The following is a 21,486-nucleotide window of genomic DNA, read 5'->3' as shown; positions in this document are numbered from 1 at the left end:
ACCCTTCACCCTTAAATAACCCAACACCTAGACCTATACAGGGAGACCCCTAAGAAGCAATCCGCCGTTTTCACCAAAACAGACCCCACCCCCTGTATTTCATCTTCTTCACCCCACCCAGCCATTTCCTATCAAAGAGACTCCCCCCATCGGATTTTGATCTCTTTTTCAGATTTCAAGAGCTAGCTTCACCTTCTGAAAAGAAAACAAAAATAGAAGCAGCCGTAAAAAACAAAAGCAGCAGGTCTTCTTCATCTTGCTACCCGAGAGAACAAAACCAAAATAAGGCCCTGCCGTTCAGGTCCTTGAGCAAAAAACAACGACACCCTAAGCTTCCTCTTCCCAAAACCACTCAAGCTCACAACACCCCCCCTCCCCCATCGCCGCTCTTCATCTTCACCTCTCACCAAACAAGCGGTCATCCTCTTTCTTCTTCAACCTATTTCCCCTTCACAGAACCAGTATCTCGCCGGAAACGAAGCAACAGCCGCACTCCAGCTGACCTAGCAGAAAAAATGGATAAGAAGAAGACGAAAATAGGGAGACAACCTCACCCCTCCAAACCCCTCTCGCTCTCTCGTCTTTTCTGTCTCAACTCTGTCGCCGGCAAGCTTCGCTGGAAATCACTTTGTTCGTCATCTGTCATTCGAGTCCGTCGATTCCAACTGAGGTTCCGCTCGTCGGTCCTTGTTCGTTTCCGGATCTGTTTGAGAGCACTCTCTGTTCAACTGTGGTAATGATTTTGAAGGCAAACTGTTTGCTCATTTGAGCGTCGCCTTCTTCTTTGTAAACTGGTTGGATGATTTTAATGTATATTGAAAGGTTTGAGAGGAAAAAGAAGAAGATAGAGATGTTTTCATTATTTTATGGATTGTATAAATACATGTTTAGCAAGACAAAGTTTCATGTCCTTATTCTTGGGATTGACACGGCTGGAAAACGACACTTAGAGAAATTAAAATCAACAACACTCAAACTTGGAAGGCTTTCCACCAGGTTGTATCGTTCTAACTGTGGGTTCAATATTGGTCACGTTGAAGTATCAAATACAAAGCTTGTATTTTGTAATTTAAGAGGTCAGTCTGGTCTTCGCTCAATTTGGGAGAAGTGTTATGAAGAGGCACATGCGGTGATATTTGTTATTGATGCTGCTTGACCATCAGTCTTTGAGGATTCCAAATCTACGCTTGAAAAGGTTCTCCGTCTATATTGATGTTCAACTCTTTCATCCTCTATTTGTTTATATCAAGCTTAATGTTAATTGTTTGTTTTAGATATGAATATCCGTAGTTCGCTTTAATTTGAGTATAAATTCTTTAAATAAGTTAAGGTGTGCCATCCAACCACCTAGTTTATGGCTCTCACATTAATATCTTAACAAATGTAGAAAAAATGCCTTGAACTCTCGTAGTTTGCTTTAAGCATGTTAATTAAATAATTATCATAGCTACGGGTACGGTTCCCGTGATGTAGTTGTGATGCTTAATTTCTAAAATTCGGGGGGTACATTTATGTGACCCGGCCACAATTAAATCTTGTTAACAAAATAAAAATGTTGTGCTTCGTGGGTACGGTTTCCGTGACATGATTCGCAACGTGTAATCAAATAATTAGTTGTATAACAATCGGGTTATTAAAAGCGGTCTTAAAAGGGGTAAAATGCATAGGTTTCAAAAGATGTTTTAAAATCAGATAAATAGGCCAATAATAACAGTTGAGCGACCGTGCTAAAACCACGGAACCCGGGAATGCCTAACACCTTCTCCCGGGTTAACAGGATTCCTTGCCAGGATTTCTGTGTTTCGCGGACTGTAAAATAGAGTCAAACTTCCTCGATTCGAGATTTTAAACCGGTGACTTGGGACACCATAAATTATCCCAAGTGGTGACTCTGAATTTTAAATAAATATTGTCGTCTCAATTGTCACTTAAATTGGAAAAACTCCCTTATACCTCCTTTTTCTACCCTGGAAAAGGGTATAAGGGAGTTTTTCAAATTTAAGTGACAATCGAAACAGGATTATTTATTTAAAATTCAGAGTCGCCACTTGGGATAATTTATAGTGTCCCAAGTCACCGGTTTAAAATCCCGAATCGAGGAAGTTTGATTCTATTTTACAGCCCGCGAAACACAGAAATCCGGGTATGGAATTCTGTGTACTCGGGAGAAGGTGTTAGGCATTCCCGGGTTCCATAGTTTTAGCACGGTTGCTCAACTGTTATTATTGGCATATTTATCTGATTTTAAAACATCTTTTGAAACCATGCATTTTACCCCTTTTAAGACATCTTTTAATAACCCGATTGTTATACAACTATTTATTTGATTACACATTGCGAATCATGTCAGGCGAACCGTACCCACGATCCACAACATGTTTATTTTATTAACAAGATTTAATTGTGGCCGAATCACAGAAATGTACCCCCGGATTTTAGAAATTAAGCATCACAACTTCATTACGGGAACCGTACCCGTAGCTATGACAATTATTTAATTAACACGCTTAAAGCAAACTAGGAGAGTTCAAGGCATTTTTTCTACATTTGTTAAGATATTAATGTGAGAGCCATAAACTAGGTGGTTGGATGGCACACCTCAACTTATTTAAAGAATTTACACTCAAATTAAAGCGAACTACGGGTATTCATATCTAAAACAAACAATTAACATTAAGCTTGAAATAAACAAATAGAGGATGAAAGAGTTGAACATCAATATAGTTGGAGAACCTTTTCAAGCGCAGATTGGGAATCCTCAAAGCGTGATGGTCAAGCAGCATCAACCACAAATATCACCGCATGTGCCTCTTCATAACACTTCTCCCAGATTGAGCGAAGACCAGGCTGGCCTCTTAAATCCCAAAATACAAGCTTTGTATTTGATACTTCAACGTGACCAATATTGAAACCACAGTTAGAATGATACAACCTGGTGGAAAGCCTTCCAAGTTTGAGTATTGTTGATTTTAATTTCTCTAAGTGTCGTTTTCCAGCCTTGTCAATCCCAAGAATAAGGACATGAAACTTTGTCTTGCTAAACATGTATTTATACAATCCATAAAATAATGAAAACATCTCTATCTTCTTCTGTTTCCTCTCAAACCTTTCAATATACATTAAAATCTCCCAACCAGTTTACAAAGAAGAAGGCGACGCTCAAATGAGCAAACAGTTTGCCTTCAAAATCATTACCAAAGTTGAACAGCGAGTGCTCTCAAACAGATCCAGAAACGAACAAGGACACAAGGACCGACGAGCGGAACCTCAAGTGGAATCAACGGACTCGAATGACAGATGACGAACTAATCGATTTCTGGCGAAGCTCGCCGGCGACAGAGTTGAGATAGAAAAGACGAGAGAGCGAGAGGGGTGAGGCCGTCTCCCTATTTTTTTCTTCTTCTTATCCATTTTTTCCGTTGGGTCAGCTGGAGTAAGGCTGTCGGTTCATTTCCAGACAGCTACTTCTGTGAAGGGGAAATAGGTTGAAGAAGAAAGAGGATGTCCGCTGGTTTGCTGAGAGGTGAAGGTGAAGAGTGGCGATGGGGTGGGGGCTGTGAGCTCGAGTGGTTTTGGGAAGATGAAGCTTCGGGTGGTCGTTGTTTTTTGCTCAAGGACCTGAACGGCAGGGGCTTATTCTGGTTTTGTTCTCTCGGCTAGCAGGATGAAGAAGACCAGTTGCTTTTGTTTCTACGGCTGCTTCTTTTTTTGTTTTCTTTTCAGAAGATGAAGCTAGCTTTTGAAATCTGAAAAAGAGAGCAAAATCGATGGGGGAGTCTCTTTGATAAGAAACGGCTGGGTGGGGTGAAGAAGATGAAATATAGGGGGTGGGGTCTGATTTTGGTGAAAATGGCGGATTGCTTCTTAGGGGCCTCTATGGTGTATAGGTCTAGGTCTAGGGTTATTTAAGGGTGAAGGGTTATTTTAGGTTTTAAAATCTGAAGGGCTAAGGTATTGGGCTTTAAAACTTGGACCTTTATAACCAAATTTGCTTAAGATTGGCTTAATTAACCAAGAATATATCCACCCTACATTAACTCTTGCCTTTAAAATAAAAAACAAAGATAAAAATACTACCAAAGTATTAATTTGCCATACTTAAGTAGAAATAACTATTAAAATAAAAGTAACCATTAAAACAAACCTATTTTTGTAATTTTTTATTTTTTTGTGACAAAATAAAGTAAAGGAGTCAAAATTAGTTGAAATAGCGATATTAGGCCTAAACTAAATATTTACATGCTAAAATATATAAAATCTTGGGGAGGGTCAAAAATCACATGCCTACAGTCACGAGAACAACTCTCAGATGCTACTCATGCTCCTCCCGGCTGCGGGAATAGATCAAGATATCATCAATAAAGACTATCATGAAGGAATCCAAGTAAGGCCTCAACACTTGGTTCATCAAATCCATGAAAGCTGTTGAGGCATTTGTCAACCCGAATGACATCACCAAGAACTCATAATGCCCGTGCGAAAAGCTGTCTTAGGGACATCGGATGCCCTAATCCTCAACTGATGGTAGCCAGATCAAATCAATCTTCGAAAATACCTTGGCACCCTGAAGCTGATCGAACAAATCATCAATCCTCGGCAATGGATACTTGTTCTTGATTGTGACTTTGTTCAACTGCCGATAATCTATGCACATCCTCATCGACCCATCCTTCTTCTTAACAAACAACACCGACGCACCCCAAAGCGAGACACTCGGTCTAATAAAGCCTTTATCCAGCAAGTCCTGCAACTGTTATTTCAATTTTTTCAACTCTGGCGGGGCCATACGATATGGCGGAATAGAAATGGGCTGAGTATCCGGAGCCAAATCAATGCAAAAGTCAATGTCCTTGTCAGGTGGCATCCCTGGCAGATCTGAAGGGAAAATCTCTGGAAACTCGCAAACAATGGGCACAGAATCCATAGAAGGAACCTCAGCACTAGAATTACGAACATACGCCAAATAGGCCAAACATCTTTTATCAACCATACGCCGAGCCTTCATATGTGAGACAACCCTGCTGGTAGAATGACTAGGATTCCCTCTCCACTTCAATCAAGGCAACCCCGGTAATGCTAAGATTACGGTCTTAGCATGACAATCCAGTATAGCATGATAAGGGGATAACCAATCCATCCCCAAAATGACATCGAAATCCTCCATATCGAGAAGTAGGAGATCTATATGGGTCTAAAGACCCCAATAACTACCACGCAAGCACGATAAACACGATCTACCACAATAGAATCACCTACCGGTGTAGACACATATACAGGAGCACCCAAAGAATCACGAGGCACAACCAAATAAGGGGCAAAATAAGATGATACATAAGAATACGTGGACCCTGGATCAAATAGAACTGATGCATCTCTACTGCACACTGAAACCGTACCTGTGATAACTGCATCGGAGGCCTCAGCCTCAGGTCTGCCTGGCATAGCATAACATCGGAGCTAGGCCCCACCACTCTGAACTGCATCCCTAGGACGGCCTCCTGCTGGCTGGCCTCCACCTCTAGCTACCTGACCTCTACCTCTTGCGCCTGGCCTCCACCTCCAATACCTCTACCCCAACCTCTAGCTGGCTGAGCGAGCGGTGGAACACCCGGTGTTGGAACCATAGCGCGAGAACCCTGGTGCTGAGAACTACTCGAGGCTCGAGGGCAAAACCTAGCAATGTGCCTCGTATCACCACAAGTATAGCAAGACTTGGGCTGCTGAGACTACTGGCCCTGAAACTGACCCTGACGGCCTGGATAACCACCCTGAACTCTCTGGAGCGGAGGTGCACTGATAGGAGCTGGTGGTGCACTGTACGGCAACTGATCAGAATACTGCATGTGAGAACCACGGCCACCTAGAGCACCATGAGAAACCTGAAGTGCTAACTGAAATGACCTAGGAGGATGGCCTCTACCAAAAGAATCTCTGCTTCCAGACGAGGCACCACTGAACCTGCCAGAATGACGAGGCCTCTTATCAGAACCTGAACGCTCCCTTGAGCTAAAACCATCTCAACCCGCCTGGCCACATTGGCCGCATCCTGGAAAGAAATCTCGCTACCCATCTCCTTAGCCATCTGCAGTCTAATAGGCTAAGCGAGTCCCTCAATAAACCTCCTCACCCTCTCTTTCTCGGTGGGGAGTATCAGAAGAGCATGATGAGCCAAATCAATAAACATCGTCCCGTACTGAATGACAGTCTTAGAACCCTGTTGGAGATGCTCGAATCGCGTGCGGTACTCCTCTCTCTGAGTGACAGGAAGAACTTCTTGAGAAATAGGTGTGAGAACTGGTCCCAAGTGAGAGCTGGTGATCCAAGTGGTCTGGCCAAATAATAATCTCTCCACCATTTCTTGGCGGAACCTGACAGACGGAAAGCAGCAAAGTCGACCCCATTGGTCTCCACTATCCCCATGTTCCGAAGAACCTCATGACATCTATCTAAGTAATCTTGGGGATCCTCTGAAGATATACCACCATAAGTAGTGAACAGCTTGGTGAACCTGTCCAACCTTCACAAAGAATCGGCAGACATAGTTGCCCCATCACCGGTCTGAGCTACTACACCCGGCTGAACTGCTCGAACTGACTGAGCTGCTGGAGTTTGAAACTGGGGAGCCATCTGCTCCGGGGTGCGGGTTGCGGGAGTCTGTACTCCTCCCCAGCCTGAGAGACGACTGGTGCTACAGGAAGTAAACCTGCCTGAGTGACACTCTCCATAAGACCTACTAGACGGACCAGAGTATCTTGGAGTATTGGGGTAGCAATGAACCCCTCTGGGACCTGAGTTTGGCCCACCGAAACTGTCTGGGCCAGAACCTCATCATCAAACTCAACCTGAGGCTCCGCCGATGGTGCTGCTGCTCTAGGCTAAGCTCTGCCCCTACCTCGGCTCCTAGCACGGCCTCGCCCTCGCCCTCTACCCCTCGTAGATGCTGCTGTAGGGGGCTCGGGCTGCTGATCATCGGATGAAGAAGCACGTGTTCTCGACATCTGCAAAAGAACTGAGTAGAAGTTCAATATCATTGAGAAACCAAATCGCACAAAAGAGAAGAAAAGAAGTGAAATTGTTCCTAACTATGCAGCCTCTGGGGATAAGCACAGACGTCTCCGTACCGATCCCTCAGACTCTACCAAGCTTATCCTAAGCAACGTAGAGCTCTGATACCAAGTTGTCACGACCCGGATTTCTCACCCTCGGGAGTCGTGATGGCGCCTACTAGTGAACGCTAGGCAAGCCAATTATCCCAATTAATTTACCCTTTTCATTTTTAATCCCTTAATGATTGCCAGTTAACATATTATAAACAGCAGAAAATAATAAAGCAGAAGAATGAAATTTAACAATTTAAGCTAATACCAAAACGAATCCATAAACATAAACCACCCAGAACTAGTGTCACAATCTCACGGACTATCTAGGAATACTACAATAGGGTCCGAACAAAACAAATACATGTTTGTCTCTAAAATAGTAAAGAGCAGAAGAAAACTAGGTAGGAAGGGGACGCCAAGGCCTGCGGATGCCTGCAGGACTACCTCAGGTCTCCAGATGGACTGAAGGCAGCAACTCCTAGCTAAGGTCCATATTCTCCAGTACCGGGATCTGCACAAAAGAGTGTTGAGTGTATTATCAGCACAACCAACCCCATGTGCTGGTAAGTATCGAGCCTAACCTCGACGAAGTAGTGACGAGGCTAGGACACAATAAACCAATAACCTGCAGCTAAACAGTTTCTAACAGAATAATAGTAATAGAAGTAATTCAAAAGTAATGGGGGATGGGTAACATGCTATAGGGGAAAAATACCAACGTAAAGAATCACAGTAATAGTGGAATAAGACAATTAAGGTAATTGAACCGAAAACAACAAGAAATCATAACGAACAGGCAATAAGTGCACGGCATCACCCTTCGTGCTTTTACTCTCAATCCTCACCAATGCAATCAAGTAATGAAAATGTGCACGGCATCACCCTTCGTGCTTTATCTGTCTTCCTCACCATATAAATATTAGAAATGTGCACGGCATCACCCTTCGTGCTCTATCACTCTTCCTCACCATATGCATCAATATCAATGTAAATGTATACAGCATCACCCTTCGTGCTTTATCACTCTTCCTCACCATATGTATCAATATCAATATAAATGTACACGGCATCACCCTTCGTGCTTTATCACTCTTTCCTCACCATATGCATAAGTATGAATGTGCACGGCATCACCCTTCATGCTTTATCACTCTTTCCTCACCCAAACAATAGCAACAACAATATCTCGGTAAGGGAATCAACAAAATAAGCTATAACCAAACTTGTATCAATAATCAACTTCGCAATTTAACTTCAACTAGAGCCAATGCTCCACAATAACCAATTACCAAGAAAATAATCATAAATCTTGCTCAACATGGATAATCAACAATTTAGGCATCCGTAGTACTTATTAAGAAACAGAACGATCACAATTTAAGACTCACGGGTATGCTTGACACCAACGTATAGGTACTCATCACCTCACCTATACATCGCACACTACACTAACACATAGCAAGTAAAGCACAATACCTATTCCCTCAAGCTAAGGTTAGACCAAACACTTACCTCGAACTTCCACGGCCAACTCAAGCCTCAAACACCATTTTTTCCTTTAGAATTCGCCTCCAATTTACTTGTATCTAGCCCAAATTAATTTACCAACATCAATAAATACTAAAGAATTCAATCCCAATGCTAAATTATAGGTTTTCTATCATTTCTTCCAAAAAGTCAAAAATCGACCCCGGGCCTGCTTGGTCAAAACTCGAGGTTCAGACCAAAACCCGATTACCCATTCACCCATGAGCCCGAATATGTAATTAGTTTCGAAATCCGACCCCAAAAACGAGGTCTAAATTCCAATTATTCAAAAAGTCATAATTCTACCCAGAACCCCTAATTCTACCATGGAAGAAAAATATTTAGGTCTAGAAATCTAATGGGTATTGATGGAAAATAAAGGAAATAGGTTTAGGAACACATACCTATGATTTGGTGTTGATTTTGCTCTTCAAAAAATGCCTAGGTTCTGATTTTGGGTAAGGAGATGTGAAAATAGGGCTTATTCCCGTTTTTGCTACTGTTTTAAATTGCTGGACAGACCTCCTTCGCGTTCGCGAAGGGTCGGTCGCGTTCGCGAAGCTTTGGCTAGAAGAGCCTTCGCGTTCGCGAGGTACTGAACGCGTTCGCGAAGGTTCACCTCCCCTGACCTTCGCGTTCGCGAGCCAACTGCCGCGTTCGCGTAGAGCATTTTCCCTTCCCCCAGTTCCCTGCCAAAAAGGCCTTCGCGTTCGCGATAGCAGGTCCGCGTTCGCGAAGGGTAACACCCCCAAGCCTTCGTGTTCGCGTCCTGTGTCTCGAGTTCGCGTAGACGAATTTTTCCCTCAGTCCCACTTTGCTCTTCGCGTTCGCGAGTGTTCCTTCGCGAACGCGAAGAAGGAATTACCAGGGCACCTGCAACACCTATGACAGCAGAAATTCTAAGTTTCAAAACATCCCGAACTCCACCCAAAACTCACCCGAGCCATCGGGGCTCCAAACCAAACATGTACACTAACCTAAAAATATCATACGGACTTACTCGTGCGGTCAAATCGCCAAAATACAGCCTCGAACTATGAGTTTAGCATCAAAACCAAAGAAAAAATCTCAATAACTCTTACGTTAAAATTTTAACAACCGAGGGTCCGATTCACGTCATACCATGTTCGTTTTTAACCAAATTTTACAGGCACAACTTAAACACCATATAAGACCTGTACCGGGCTCCAGAACCAAAATACGGGCCCGATACCTTCAAATTGAAACAAATTTAAATTTCCAAAAACTCTTAAAATTTCAGTTAAACAAAATTCTTCAAAAATTCATTTCTCGGGCTTGGGACCTCGGAATTCAATTTCGAGCATACGCTCAAGTCCCATATTTTTCTACGGACCCTCCGAGATCGTCAAATCACGGGTCCGGGTCCGTTTACCCAAAATGTTGACCGAAATCAACTTAAATTCAATTTTAAAGGCAATATTAGCATTTTTATCAAATTTTCACATAAAAGCGTTTCGGATATACGCCCGGACCGCGCACGCAAATTGAGGTGAGATAAAAGGAGTCTTTTAAGGCCTCGGAACACAGAATTAACTTGTAAATCAAGTGATGACCTCTTGGGTTACCACATGAATTAGAGTCCATGAAAACCAACAAAGTCTGGGATCTAGTTAACCTTCCTTAGGGACGTAGAGCTATTGGGAATAAATGGATTCTCTAAGTTAAATGCAAATCGAATGGGTCAATAGAAAGACACAAAGCACAATTGGTGGCATAAGGTTTTTTTACTCAAGAAGCTCGAATAGATTATGAGGAAATGTTTTCACATGTTGTGAAGTTTTCCTCTATACGATTACTTTTGGCTATTGTTGCATGTTTAGATCTAGAATTACACCAAATTGATGTGAAGACCGCTTTTCTCAATGGATAACTAAACGAGGAAATCTACATGGAACAACCTGTAGGCTTCGTTGTTAAAGGCCAAGAAAAGAAAGTTTGTAAGTTGAAAAGATCAATTTATGGCCTAGAGCAATCTTCAAGGCAGTGGTACCTGAGATTTCATAAGGAGGTTATTTCATTTGATTTCACCATGATTGATGAAGACCATTGCATCTATGTGAAAAAGTCCAATGGAAGTTTGTAATTCTTTCTCTTTACGTGGATGATATTTTATTAGCCGGAAATAATTTGGAGTATATAAAAACTGTTAAGTCGTGGCTTTCAAAGTCATTTGACATGAAAGATATGGGTGAAGAAGACTATATATTAGGTGTTAAAATTCAAAGAGATCGTTCCAAATATGTTTTTGAGTCTATCTCAAGAAACATACATATAGAAAATTTTGGAACGCTTTCGAATTAATAGTTGCAAGCCTATGGATACTCCAATAGCAAGAGGTGAAACTTTAAGCCTTGAAATGTGTTCAAAGACTGAAAAAGAAAAGGAAGACATGTCTCGAGTTCCATATTCTAGTGCTATCGGGAGTCTGATGTACGCTATGATGTGTACTCGTCCAAACATTTGTTATGTCGTAGGTCTAGTAAGCAAGTATCAATCTAATCCCGGAAGAGATCATTGGAAGGCAGTGAAGAGAATATTCCGATATCTGAAGGGAACTGTAGATTATTCACTATGTTATAGTGGATCTGATTTACTCTTGAGAGGTTACACAGATGATGATTGAGCTAGTGATTGGAATGATAGAAAATCAACCTCTGGTTATGCTTTCTTACTTAATGGTGGTGCTAGTTCATGGAAAAATAAGATACAAACTTGCACAGCTCTTTCAACCATGGAATCTGGATTCGTAGCTTGTGCATCTGCAGTACAAGAAGTTGTTTAGTTAAAGAGATTCTTTGAGAATTTGAATGTTGCAAGAATTCTAAGGGTCCCATGACTTTATATTGCGACAGTTAGGCGGCCATCGCATATAGAAAGGATCCTAAGTATCACAGTAAAACCAAACACATTGATATCAAAGATAACTTTGTGAGAGACATAGTAGCAAGTGGAGAAGTGAATTTACAATACATTCCTACTCGCGAAATGATAGCTGATCCTTTTACAAAGGCCATATCTAGAGACCTGTTTGAAAAACATGTTAAGGCTCTAGGTTTGCGTAGGAAATGATGATATTTATGTATTGTAAAACAACTTTGTTGTTATGATATTCTCATCAACGTAAGACTATTGAATTTATGTCTCATATGCATGTGATAATGTTTTAGAAATAAAATGTGTCGGACAAGTCGCGAGATTGGCTCTCTCACACGAGCAATCGCCTCTTACGTCAGAGAACGTGAAGAGATAATTTTCACTATCATGCTATGACTTGTTTTTATAAACCAGACAAGAGTCCTAAGAAAATGAGTTTGAGGATCACTGAAGAGAGAAACTCGGGTTAGACATCAAGAGGTGTCTAGACCAAGGTCTGTACGACATTGGATAATTAAAAAAAATGAGACACATGCACTAGGATAAGGTGAGAACATCATAGCATGTGTTTCATACCACGTGTGTTAAGCGACCAATGGGTTAATGAAAGAATGGTTCCCTACTTCTTCATTGTGTGAGACCCTGAAAAGTTAAAATTAACTTTTCATTGGAATACCCTTTGACCTTTTACTGTTTCTTGAAATTTCAATCAATATTGCTACTTTAGCATATCACTAATAGCCAAGAATGATTCAGCAGTGCAGTGCATGTCTAGAAAAGCAGTTGATTTGGAACAGATCGATTCGAGTAGAAAGGTAAGACAGTTAAATTAAAATAATCTGACTTGTGTACACATGCCGGCTATTACACTGACCATATAGATGTCGAGTGTAATTGTGTATATAAAGTTAAACTTGAACTCGAGTTCACCTCTTAAAGAGGATGAGGGATCGAATGAGTAACTACTGAAGTAGTGAAGTCTGGGGCATTATGAGTACTGATATCCTCGTATTAAAAGTAAATTCTTTCAATACGTGATTGAATTCCTATATAGGGCTTATAAAAACTTGAAGGCAAGCCTTGATGCTCACAGGTCGCATGAACTATTTGTCGTACGAATTGTGTGTCTAGTTGATGTAATATTGGCTTGGGTCTTGTCCACCATGTGCGAAGTGGGAGATGTAAGTTTTTGGGATCGTGGGTTGCCCATGTGAACCGACCCGATCCAATCTTACTTGACACGTAAATAAAGGATTATCTGGTTTTCTAAATAAAGGATGAAGAATTGTGTTATAACTGTTCAACCTTATCCTTAAAAGGAGAGGGAACAATTATAACTGTTCAAATTCTTTCTGAAAAGGAGAGGGAACAGTTATTTGATAACTGTTCAACCTCTCCTAATAAAAAGGGGAATTATTCTGCTTCAAAAGAGAGAGCACGAGAGACATTACGTAGAAAACAAAAGGAAAAACTAGAAAGAAGACAAAGCAATCCCGACTTTCTAGATTACATCATCACACTAAAAAACATTTAGTTTGTGTACTTTAACCTTGATTTCCTAGTGAAATCAAAGGAGACTTGGGGTAGATTCTTTTGGTAGCAACAACAACAATATCCACTGCGAATTTAAGGTACACAATCCGTTGTTTTTGCTCCGAATTTTATTGCAACTTTAAAATACAAAAGTTTTTCATTCGTTAAGGTGTTGCATTTTGATAAGGTCCCAAAAGGTAGAGACAATTTTGGAAGTCCAAAGTTGGAAAATTTTCTACGATTTGTGAAGACGGGACAAAAGCTTAGGGATTTTTCTTAAAACATTTTATCACATTTCCGTTGGTACTTGATCATAAACAATACATATAGTTACAATCTAAGGGTATTAGGACTCTTAGAAAATTAAACCAGCTAAAATAAATCTTACATGAGAACCTTGACATGTAAGAGACGTACGAGGAACATATACCTTTTACATAATGTTCATCATTTAATCATGATTACTTAATATGTATTCATATCTCAATCTGTCGCTTAACCTTGATAAATTAGTACTTTCTTTTTGCGCAAATAAAAAGAGGTTTCGTGTTATATGTGTTGCTGGCTTGTCCTCCCACATATCTATTCAAATTCCTAAACTAGGTTCACATCGTCCATTACATAAACCTATAAATTTTTATGCTCTGTGTACTGACATAGCAAAGAAGTTTTATATAATTAGGTATTTAGGTTAGGTTGACTTGTGATAATTAATATATAACTTTTCACAGCAAGTTTGATGTTAACACCCATAAAAACATAAAATTATATAAAAGCAACATACTTTTTCAGGCAAAGCTAGACCAAAAGGTCATGCTAGCCTCAACAAAACTTATTACATTGTCACACGACACAAACACACAACAAAATCACACCAACTGTTTCTTGATGCAGTATTTAGTACTCTGCATTCATAAAAAGTCAGCTTTCTTATTTATAATATATTTAGCAGTCCAAGCCAATCGTTGAAACTATGATTAATGGCAGGGAGAGTAGCAATAACAAGCATATTTTCCCCAGTGATGATGTTTATGTCCCCATTGATATTTCTTACAAATTCCATATTTAGCTCCAAACCAATGCTTACAATGCTGGCTACATTTATAGGAGTAGTGGCAAGGCCCGTGCCACTTGTGATTTTTCTTCCAACAGTATTTGCCTTCTGCCATTTGCATTTCTGCACGAATATATAGGAAAATTTGAAATCAAGTTTAGTTAGTACTCTTTTCGTTCTATTTTATATGATACTATTTTTTTTTAGTCTGTTTAAATTTACAAGTATGCTTAAAGATAGTTGTTGACTCACCAGTGGCAGCGACAAGGAGAAGACAGAAGATGAGGGCAACGAAGGCTGTGTATTTTGCCATATATTGGGTAGCTTGTTTTGTCTTTTGAATTTCTTGGTGAGGAAATTAGCAACATAGAAGGTGATATCTATAGCATATGAAACTCAATATTGTCAACTTAATTCTTTTTTTGACCAGTTCAAATTAAGATTAAGTAATTATCAAGTACATAAGCAAGTTAAAAAAAAGTGCCTCCATGCTATTATTTATAATGAATTAGACTTGAATGGATCAAGTATCGAAGACAGTGACGAGACGATGGGCGAACGATTTTAAGGTTAAAGTATTCGTATATGAAACCCTAATGTGACCCCGAAATAAAAACTAAAATGTTTACCCTTTAAATCATTTATACGGTAATTACAACTAATTAAATCCCTATGATAAGTAATACATAGTAACCTGATAAAGATGGTAATCAATTTGATATAATCGGTTATACTACACTGGCATAGTGTAGATATCTTTTATATGTCAGTGTATATAGCTTAAATGATACTCTTCCCGGTCCATAATATTTGATTTTTTCAGATATCAAAAAGGAATTGACTTCTTTTTTCTAAATTTTTCCTTGGAGTAAAGAGCTTAGGAGTATTTGGAATATTTCCAATGAACAAATTAAGATTAATATGGTCAATTTCATTGTTAATTAATGCAAAAATATGAATTCCTTAATATGTATGAAACAAACAAAAATTAATTAAAGTGGACCGGAGGGAGTAGTATTTTTTCATTTGTTCATTGTTGGAAGTTTAATTACCTACAATGATTTGGAATAAACGTACCTTATTATTGTCACGACCCAATTTAGGATCGTGACCGGCGCTTAGAAGCAAGTGCTCCCAAGTAAGCCTCATCGGTAATTTTACAGAAAATCGGGCAGAGTTTTCCCTGTTTTTGGACCATCTCAAAAATTTTCTATCTCAAATCAGCAACCAAACAACCTAATAACAATTCAACTGGCAATTGACAACTTACCAATTAGCCAAAATAAGTCTCCACCATTACTAATCAACACACTAACAACCAGAAATACTAATTTACCTCCAACTTTCATAATAAAGGACGATACTCAACATAAGACTATACTAACAAAAGAATACTCATGACACTAAATTATTGACTATGGAGCGACTCTAAGAGTTTAATGAAACGACCATAACAATTGATAAAAATCTCCGCCCACGCGAACAAGTGTGAGGCTCACCAAGAATTCTCAACCTGTGTGCTCTAATTAACGAAATCCTCGCCTGCGTCAACTGCTGTCTCTGTAAAAGAAAAAATTAGCGGGGAATGAGTCGCTAGCTCAGTGAGTAATAACACTTAACCACAACCGTTTTTATTTGGGGACAAGTCAGAAAACATGCTTGCATAATAATCACAAAATAAAATGCCCTTTTTAAAATGGTAATAATAATCAATCTCATCGTGTGTTTCCTGTAACAAAATCAATCTAACAATTCAGTAATAAACTCGGTAAATACTGTGTCATAGTAAATCTTTATATTTGGGAGATTTCAGAAAAGGATCATATAATCTGTATCACTGTGTGGACCCCTTCATAAAAGGAGTCAAGTATAACTGTAGGTCCCTACTCGAGGAAAAACTGTAACTGTATGCTAGTTCTACCTTCCCACTAGCGAGGGCTATAACTGTAATCGGTAATCGGTAATTTGTAAATACAAGGTGCACCAGGTCTAACGAACCCGCCGTTAGCTACGGGATCCTTCAAAGTCTCCTCCCATTTATACTCTTTCTTGTAAATAGTAAATACTCGTACAAAAGCATTTTCAAAATAATAAAGGGCATATCATTCCTTATCAAATCTTGTAATTTTATTTCAGTAACAGTAATCATGTCTCAAGTAACGGTAAAACATATCTAGTAACAGTGAAAATATTTTGATTAATCGGTAAACATCTCAAGTAAACTATTCGGTGTCATATCAAGTAAAAGACTTGTCCCACATGCAAATTTCAAAGCATCGGTAATACATTTATTTTCAAAATCATATATAAACCATGTAGGTTATGAAAACACAAATTGTGGTAAGATTACTACTCACAGTACACGTGTCGAAATACCAAGCGTGCCAACTCGGGCAGTCCATACGACTTCCTCGATCAATCTATATTATGACAAACACGAGTCTAAGTGTCAACTTCGTGAAGTACCAAATTCCTCGTGGTTCCATTCGTAATAAGCTTAGTTAGGCTACCAGTGAACTTATCAAATACTTCTTTGTAATTCTTTCTTCCCAGTTCATGAAACGTTCATCAATTAATCAATTTTATGATGATAATAAAATAATTCATGTCTAATGATATTCATTATAATTAAATACCAACATTAATCCTAGTATCACAATTTAACTCAAGCCAATGATTATGTATATAATATTACTAGTTAAAAGTAAAATTAAGAATACAACGTTACCTCTTTCTTTTATTCACTGTGTGTGTTTTGTTTATGTGTATACCTACACAAAATCGAGGTGAAATTCCTCTTCTCATTCCATTGTAAAACTTTCTGCCAGAGGAATCCATTCTCTCTTAAATTTTCTTGCAATGCTTTCTGCATATGATGGTAAATATTTCTTTTGCAGAAGCTTTGTGGCTCCTTCTCGGTTTTTTTTTTTTTTGTTTCAGATTCTTTATATTTGGGGAAAAGTTTCTCTACTAACCTAGTTCATGTTATCCATGCTGATGGGCGACGGCCCAATCATTGTTTTTTTTTTTTTTTGGTTAATTAGTTTTATGAAATGACCAATATGTCCTCATTAAAATTATGGGGATATTACAATTATGTATAAAGACATAATCAAGAACCATTCTTGAGGATCTTTGGTTAATACAGTGCTCCTAATATATTTAGGATTTTGAACTGATCAAGCTAAAGATTTTGCTTCTAATTTTAGGATTGATGTGTCGACCAAGTACAAGTAGAATGGGAAAATGGAAATAGTAAAATTCAAATTGTAGAAAACAATACTATCTTCCCTCAAGTATATTATTCATGAGTTTAGTACAATTAAGAATGTATCAACTATCAGGATATAACATAGAGTATTAGGCCTATTTTTTTTTTTAATCATACGCTGGCACCTTTTGTTGCTTGAAAAAACACGCTGAGAGGGTGTCCACTCTCCTGGATTTTGAGAGACTTGCCTATAAGAGAAAAAGCAACTTGCTCGAGGTACTAAAATAGCACGGTATAGCCAGTTTTCGGACTGGTCATTAAAAAATAGCCAGCGTTTACCAAGTCAATGAAAAATGGCCACTATTTTGCTGCAATAGAGACCGGTCCAGCATAATATACTGGAGTTCGGTGCACCTGTGTATGAACTCCAGCATATTATGCTGGACCGGTATACTTTGCTGACTCCAGTATAATATACTGGATACTGGAGCACCGGTGCTCCAAACTCCAGTATATTATACTGGACCGGTATACTTGCTGGAACTCCAGTATATTATGCTGGAACTCCATCATATTATGCTGGAGTTCCAGCATACTTATCTTGAACTCCAGTATAATATGCTGGAGTTCAAATACTTATGCTGGAACTCCAGCATAATATACTGGAGTATTTTTCGGGTTTTGAACAGTGTTTTTGCTCAGATTTATCTTTACATGAAAAGTGGCTAAATTTCGATTACTTTTGAAATTGGGCTATTTTTGAACGACTGGTTGTAAATCTGGCTATTTTTTAATTTCTCCCCATTTTTTTTACACCTAATATGTTATATATAAATTTTAAAGAAAAGTCATGTGAAGTGAAAATGTCTGATTTTTTTCTTTAACAAATATAAAGAAGAAGGATTTACAACTGCTATTATTTCTGCTAAGGAAATTGCATTTGAAATGAACATCAAACTCGAATTTCGTAAGAAACGTGTGATATATAGGAAAAAAATAATTTGATGAGAATGTTGATAATGAAATCTCAAAATCTCTCGAAGAGTCTTTTAGAGTAGATTACTTTTTATACATAGTAAACAAGGCTATTTTTTTAACTTCAAAATAGATTTGAACAATTCGAAGCATATGAAAATATTTTTGATTTCTATTTAGTGGTAAGTAACTGAGATCGCTAGATGATGGAAATTTGAAAAAAAATTACCTTAATCTTGAATGTTCCTAGAAGCACAATAATCAATCCAATATTGATTATTTAGATTTATTTTTTGAATTAAAAGTGTTAAGGAAAATAGTACAACTAGAAGATAACCTAGCCTATTAAAAATATTCAATAACTATGAAATAGGTAATAATTACAAAACGAATAATCAAAGAAGCAATAACCTAACCTAAGCATGGATATCATAATTAGCAAAGCAACAAAATACAAAGAAATAAGTTCTACCCGCATGCTTTAACCCAATAACAACGTATAAGTGCTCGTCACCTCACATATACGTTGTCCCCACACATAAAACACGTCGCAAATAGACTAAAAAGTCCTAATCCCTCAAGTAAAGGTTAACCACGGTACTTACCTCGCTCCATAATCAAATCAAAGCTCAACCGATGCTTTGCCTGTAGATTTAGCCTTCAAAGCAATCGAATCTAACCAAATATAGTTCAAACAATCTAAAATAAGTTTTAGAAACAACCCACGAGTGAAAAAGATTCAATCTTTAATGTTTTTGAAAAAGTCAACAAAAGTCAACCCCGGGCTTGCTTGGTTAAAACCCGAGATTCAAAAAAAAGCAAAACCCATTTACCCATTCACTCCCGAGCCCGATTTTTTAATTTGTTTCGAAATACGACCCCGATTCAAGGTCTAAATCTCAATTTTATAGAAATCCCCAATTCTACCCAAATCTCTAATTTCTACCATGAAAATCCTAGATTTGATGCTGAAATCTCATGAAATGTAATGGGTAACTGAAAAGAAATGGATTAAAGTTACTTATCAATTAATTTGGGAAGAAAACTATCTTGAAAAATCGCTCTCTAGGCTGTTTAGGGTTGAGAAATTGTGAGAAATAAGCTAAGTCCTGTTATTTCCCTCTTTTACCCAGTTGCGGATGTCGCATTGTGATGTGTTGTTCGCAATTGCGAACATCGCAAATGCGAGACAAGGGTCAAAAACGCAAAACCTGTCTCAGGTTCATAGAAGTAACAAATGCGACATTTGGTTCGCAAATGCAAACTCCCAACCTTCGCAAATGCGGACCATCTCTTCACAAATGCGAAGATGGCATAAGGACTACTGAGTCGCAAATGCGACTCTAAGACCGCAATTGCGATCGCTGACAGTTCGCAAATGCGAACATAATCCTCGCAAATGCGAAACCACCAAATACAGCCCATGCTCGCAAATGCAAAAACTTGTTCGCAAAATCGAGGCTCACAATTGCAAGCCAGACCTTGCAAATGCGAGATCTGTAGTAGAGAACCAGCACCAGAAGTGCACCAGCTATTCCAACCTTAACCGGATCCACCCGAAACACGTCCGAAACTGACTCGAGCCCCTCTAGATCCAAACCAAACATGCACAAAAGTGTAACAACATCATACAAACTCCCTCACGCGATCAAAATACCAAAATATCACCTAGAACCACGAATCGGGCATCAAAATATATGAAATTTTCAAAGAAACTTAAGAACTTTCAAATTCACAACTAGACGTCCGAATCACGTCAAATCAACTCCATTTTGCACCAAATTTTTCAGACAAGTCATAAATAGTGAAATGAACCTATGCCAAGTTCCGAAACTGAAATTCAAACCCCATAGTAAAAAAGTCAACCTACGGTCAAACTTATTAATTCTTTAAACCTTCAAATTATTAGTTTTCAACAAATCATGTTAAATCAATTTAGGGACTTTCTAATTCAATTCCGGGCATACGCCCAAGTCCCAGATCACGATACGGGCCCACCAAGACCGTCAAAATAGTGTCCAGTTCCGTTTATACAAAAATATTGAGCGTAGTCAACTCAAATTATTTTCAAGGCTAAAATTCACATTTTATTCAAATTTTCACATAAAATTTTTTCGAAAAAAGATGCGGATTACGCACGCAAATTGAGAAACACTAAACGGAGCTATTCAAGGTCTCAAAACATAGAAATAAAAGTTAAAACTCAAAATGACATATCGGGTCATCACAATTGCTTCTCTATTACCCGTTTACTACTTGCTGCCATTTGTGTATTTTTTCGTCGTTGGTTGTAAAGAAATTATCTTTCCGTTGTTAGCTTTACATTGATGTTCTTTCATTGTTAGCTTCATGTATATCTTGTACAGGTTTCTATGTCTAGTAGATGTCTTGACCAGGCCTCATCACGACTCTACCAAGGTTAGGCTTGATTTTTACTGGATACCGTTGTGGTGTACTCATGCTACACTTCTACACATTTTTGTGTAGATCTAGGTATTTCTGATCGTGATGTTGAGAGTTGCGTCTGCGCGATGGAGACTTCAAGGTATACCTGCTTGATGCTCGCAGGCCTCAGAGTCACCATCTTACTTCCTTATGCTACTATTAAATTGTAAATCAAAACAGTATAGTATTTAGAAATTCTAATGTATTTTAGTAGAGCTTATGACTCCGTACTACCGATTTTTGAAAATGTATAACTATTGGTCGTTTGCAGCTATGTATGTCATATACTGGTTTATGTCTAATGATTAAATAGTTTAATTTTGTTATTAACTCAGCATGTATTAGGCTTACCTAGTCTTAGGGATTAGATGCCATCACGACATCCTAAGGTGGGAATTTAGGGTCATGACAAATAATGAAAGTAGAAATCAGTAAATGGCAAGAAGAATCAACATATGAATTAAACAATAAAGTAATAAGAACATCATTAAAGTACCAGCAAGAACATATAAGGGAACAAATGACAATCAACTAATCAAGCCGTTCTAACACAGGTCTCACATCGAATTACTCTGAGATACCTCATCTCGTAATCACAAGTCACGAGTCTCAAACCAGAATCATATGCTCACGACCCTTGTGCCCACATTTCTAATTACCACCGCACGGATAACTCACATGCCAATATCTCAGTCCGTCCGGCAAGGTCACAGACCCAATATCACAATGAAAGAAGATAACACAAG

The 21,486-nt window shown here is 38.7% G+C and overlaps 1 protein-coding gene across 1 annotated transcript; it reads right to left on the bottom strand.

The window, feature by feature from the left end:
- On the bottom strand, window positions 13,791–19,902 carry LOC109215737. Its single transcript, XM_019379856.1, has 4 exons — window positions 19,646–19,902; window positions 18,901–18,953; window positions 14,362–14,504; window positions 13,791–14,232 (listed from the first exon to the last, which is right to left on the bottom strand). The coding sequence occupies exons 1-4, from the start codon at window positions 19,900–19,902 to the stop codon at window positions 13,990–13,992; spliced, it is 696 nt and encodes a 231-aa protein (XP_019235401.1). The 3' UTR covers window positions 13,791–13,989.

Source organism: Nicotiana attenuata, chromosome 2 (genome assembly GCF_001879085.1).
Source record: "Nicotiana attenuata strain UT chromosome 2, NIATTr2, whole genome shotgun sequence".
NCBI classification, from domain to species: domain Eukaryota; kingdom Viridiplantae; phylum Streptophyta; class Magnoliopsida; order Solanales; family Solanaceae; genus Nicotiana; species Nicotiana attenuata.
The sequence above is the reverse complement of the archived record's forward strand: the minus strand, read 5'-3'. Positions and strand labels throughout refer to the sequence as shown.